The 4,459-nt window shown below is 48.2% G+C and overlaps 1 protein-coding gene across 2 annotated transcripts in view; it reads left to right on the forward strand.

Moving 5' to 3' along the window:
- Positions 1-2,568: 2,568 nt before the first annotated feature.
- The window catches only part of LOC119322186 (tetraspanin-6-like), a 2,790-nt gene continuing 899 nt past the window's right edge, over positions 2,569-4,459 (forward strand). The window contains exons 1-2 of one of the 2 annotated variants that reach the window (XM_037595689.1): positions 2,569-3,464; positions 3,950-4,225. In XM_037595689.1, the coding sequence (XP_037451586.1) occupies positions 2,952-3,464; positions 3,950-4,225 (789 nt within the window). In that variant the 5' untranslated portion in view covers positions 2,569-2,951. Of the gene's footprint in view, positions 3,465-3,949; positions 4,270-4,459 lie in introns of both variants that reach the window. The other variant, XM_037595685.1, reaches the window with a different exon arrangement.

The raw sequence follows: 4,459 nt of genomic DNA on the forward strand, positions 1-4,459 counted from the left end.
GTATCCAGCACTGGGTTATCTTTCTTTTTCGGGAAAAGCTTACCTTCAACCGACCGATGGGGGGCGCACGTCCGCCAACTCCGTGTCCGTCGGATCAAATGTTGATCACACGGTCAAGAGCATCCCCACATCTGCGTCCGTTTCCTGCAACTAGGCAACCGCATCGTCTTCTTTCCCGCGATTATAATCTCTTTCTCTTGCATCTCTTTTTCCCGCTACATATCAGGCGAGGGCGTTGGAAGCCGGCCGTCGCCTTTGCTCATACCAGGCAGCCGGCCGCCCCGCCGCTCACAACTCTCCCATCCCTGCATCTAGATTGGGATCGCCGAGCAACCCACCGCCGTCAACGATAGTTCTTGAGATCCGTGCGGTTCGGTCGTCGCTCCAGCGCCGCGTGGCGAGCGCACAACCTCTCCATCGGCGTCAGCAGTGTCGGAGGAGCCCTCCCCACTGGCTCCGCCACAGCCCATGCGTAGCGTGTTTACAAGCTTTGCAACGTTGCCAATGTTTCTGAAACAAAGCTCTCATTGCAATAGTCAGTCATGTTTCTAAAACAAAGGTCTTGTTGCAGAGCGGGATCATATGCCAAGCTGCTTTGCAACGTCACCAATGTTTCTAAAACAGAGCTCTTGTTGCAATGGTCAGCGATGTGTTTATGAAACAAATCTCTTGTTGCAATAGCAGCAATGTGTTTCTAAAACAATGTTCTTTTGCAACAGTCACCGTTATTTTCTGAAACAATACTCTTGGTGCAAAGAGGCATTGTACGCTGGACTATGCTGGGCGACCTAGATCGGACGGCCGGCGGGGCAGCGGATCTTTTTCCGCCGACCGACGCATAGCACGCCCCTTCTTTTTCTGAACAAAAAGTATTAGCTGGCTGTTTATACTGGTACCCAGCGCCAGGTTTTCCCCTTGTTTTGCCTTGTGAACCCTTGTCATTGCTCTCTCTTCTTCATGAATGAAATACAGCACTGTCCTGTTGTTTCATCGAAAATTTACATGACCTCCGTGTCAGTTTATCACGCAACTTAAGCGCATAGTTTATTTATGTACAGAACAAGCTGAGGAAGGAGATGAAGAAAAAGAATGCAGGATGCCTAGCTTGTGACTTGGGAGTGCAGGACTCTGGTGCAATATATGTATCATCACAGGAGAATCAACCATTTGTGAGACTTTAGTGGCCTTTCTACCGCTGCATATGACTGTTCAAAAAGGAAAAAAAGTGCATCCACTAGACGCGCCATCTGTTTCCTGTCCAAGCAACAACACGATCACTCACTCGGGCAGCCTATGAACATGTGCCCAGCTAGTGAACAAGGTAATCGGTTGTCAGTATCAAAGATCATCGCTGCTTTAAACATCTCATAATCAAATCAAACGTTGATAGCATGGCTCTATCTCGAGCCACCCAGGGGTTTCCGGATCCCGATGCGCCTCCGGTGCGCACTTTCTGTCACCCCAAACGTACTTTCACGTCCCAGAGAAGTGAAGAGAAAACACCTCAAGAAAAGGCAGGCACTCCAGGGCAGTGAAAAAGAAAAGAATATCTTTAAAGTATAATATGCGGTTAGCGGCGCCACATTTGTCATTAGAGCAAATGATCGCACTCACTGCTTTAAGCTGATTGGCCGCGGCATCCTGATTGATGAGCTTATCCTGCCCAAAGAGAATACACAAATCATCAAAGAGAAAGAAAGAAAAGGTGGTGAGCAAAGGATGAAAAGTGGATGCATTATGCATACGATGCGCTTTCCAATTGCCACTGATCCGGGCAGCAAGACGACTGGCTAGGACCCTCCTTCCATCTTTTCTACTTGCATGCAAAGTGATACTGGTGTTGTATGGCTATAAAGCAAAGCAAGCCTGCTTCGTGCACTCTGATGTAAGGAGAAGAAGAAAGAAAGAATGAAAGGGCCATGGTCGTCCAGAAAGCCGGAATCCGGATGCCCAGACCTATCTCTTGTGTTTATGTTTCTTGCTTCATGATTAAGCATCCGGGCAGCGGCTAAGGCACCCGTGCATCGAGGACGATGCCGCGCCATAATTCCAATGCTTTTTGGCAATGGAGAATTGATGCCAAACATGGAAATCTGTGGGGAGGTTTTATTCTTATTCCAGCAAATAAGAAAACAAATATATGCTTCTCTCAAATATATACTCCCTCCGTCTCAAAATTCTTGTCTTAGATTTGTCCAAATACGGATGTATCAAGTCACGTTTTAGTATTAGATACATCCGTATCTAGACTAATCTAAGACAAGAATTTTGGGACAAAGGGAGTACATCCTTGTTTATTGGTTTTTTATTATAAGGCCTGATGCTCTTGAATTCTTATCCTGTGGACTGGCTGAGCTTTAGTGGATGTAAGATGTGAAAATGGCAACGCTTCCCATTTTACTGCAAAATGGTATTCTTGCAAGAAAGAAAGAAGGAAATAGAGTGCCGAGGCGGAAAATACGGTGACGGGTTGAAAGCATACACGTAGCGCGGAAAAGGCCAAAGTTCGAACCAAAACAAAGTAAATAAAGGCAAGGGTAGGCGCCTCAGATTTCCCAAAACCACCACGGCATTATTAAAGAACGGCCTCCACAAAGGCAAAGCCAAAGCCAGCGTTAGAATACCCACAAGTACGCCGCATTGCAGGGACACACACACGCACAGTCACCAGGATGCAAAAGTAGTTCTCCAAGGCAAGAAGAAAGGCAAAGCTTGCTTTGCACCAGGCCGCTCCAGGACACACTACCACCATCCCAATCAGTAGAAGGGGGAGTGAGAGTGAGACAAGCCAAATCAAATGAAGGGCAACAAGAGCCAAGAACACCATAGGTAGCCATATCATATAAACCAAACCAAAGGCCAGCAGGCAGCAGCAGTGCACATAAGAACAGAGCAGGAGCAGGGGAAGGAGCAAGAAGAACCTGAGCAGGAGGAGCAGGAGCTGGACCGAGATGGACGGCATGTACTACCCTCAGCGTTTCAGCAACATGATGATCGGCTACCTCAACCTGGCCACGCTCCTGGCCTCCATCCCGGTCATCGGGGCGGGGCTCTGGTTGGCCAAGGGCTCCACGACGACGTGCTCGTCCATGCTGCAGACGCCGCTGCTCATCATCGGCTTCATCGTGCTCCTCATCTCCCTCGCCGGCTTCGTGGGCGCCTGCTTCCACGTCGCCTGGGCGCTGTGGCTCTACCTCTTCGCCGTGATACTCCTCATCGGCATGCTGCTCGGGCTCACCATGTTCGGGTTCGCCGTCACGGCGGGAGGCGGCGGCACGCAGGTGCAGGGGAGGCCGTACAGGGAGTACCACATCTCGGACTACTCCTCGTGGCTCCAGAAGCATATGCAGGACATCAAGTACTGGAAGCCCGCGCTGGCCTGCGTCGTCGGGTCCAAGGCCTGCCCCAAGATCGCCAACTGGACTCCCATGGATTACCTCCAGCATGATCTCACGCCAATACAGGTTTGCATTTCACCTACTGCTCATTTTCTTCCATATTTGCTCCTCTTGCTATTTGTCTCCACTGCTTTCAGCACTTGTAGTTGTAGTACAACAGAACTGATAATCTCAACTATAGCCGCCCGGCACAAACATAACAAATTGTCAAAGAAATGGAAACATAAAAAATAGCTAAACAATGAATTGATCCAGTTCACCAGTTGCATCTATGTAAATTTAAATACCTCAAGCACAGGTTTATGTTCATTGTCTATTTGGACAAAAACATCAAATTTATTGGCCACCAAGATTCAAAACCCAGTAAAGAGTGTGACCTCAGGACAAATTTTGAACCCATTTTCAGATAAACTAAACAAACTAGGTCTAGTCAATCTCTAGCTCAGAGCATCTTCAGTGCTCCTGCACCTCTGCTACTTTAATACAAGTTGTAGTTCTAACTAATAGCTTTGCTTCTAAAATTACTAATGGAACTATGCACTATCATGCAGTCTGGGTGCTGCAAGCCGCCAACATCATGCGCATACAGTGGGGGGATGCCGGTCGGAGCGCAGGATGAGGACTGCTACCAGTGGAACAATGCCCCAAACATCCTATGCTACCAGTGTAACTCGTGCAAGGCCGGCGTGATGGAGCAGGTGCGCCAGGACTGGCACAAGATCTCCGTGCTAAACGTCATCGTGCTCGTCTTCCTCATCTGCATCTGCGCCTGCGGGTGCTGCGCCTTCAGAAACGCCCGCCGCTCTGTCTCCGAGTACCCATACGGGGTAAACCGCATGTCCAAGATCAATCCACGCTGGGACTACTACTGGTACTTTCAGCCAAAAATAAAAACAAAATAAAATTGCCACTCCATTTCTGTTTGATTGCTGCTTTTCATTGGCATTTGTTTTCTTTTCAGATGTTTGGTTTCAGCCCCAAAAATGCATTTCCAGTGTCATGATTAAAGCGAAAAAATGGATTAGTTTATTTCTGAATAATTTCTGAATAGTGCTTATTCA

Source organism: Triticum dicoccoides, chromosome 1B (genome assembly GCF_002162155.2).
Source record: "Triticum dicoccoides isolate Atlit2015 ecotype Zavitan chromosome 1B, WEW_v2.0, whole genome shotgun sequence".
Lineage (NCBI taxonomy): Eukaryota > Viridiplantae > Streptophyta > Magnoliopsida > Poales > Poaceae > Triticum > Triticum dicoccoides.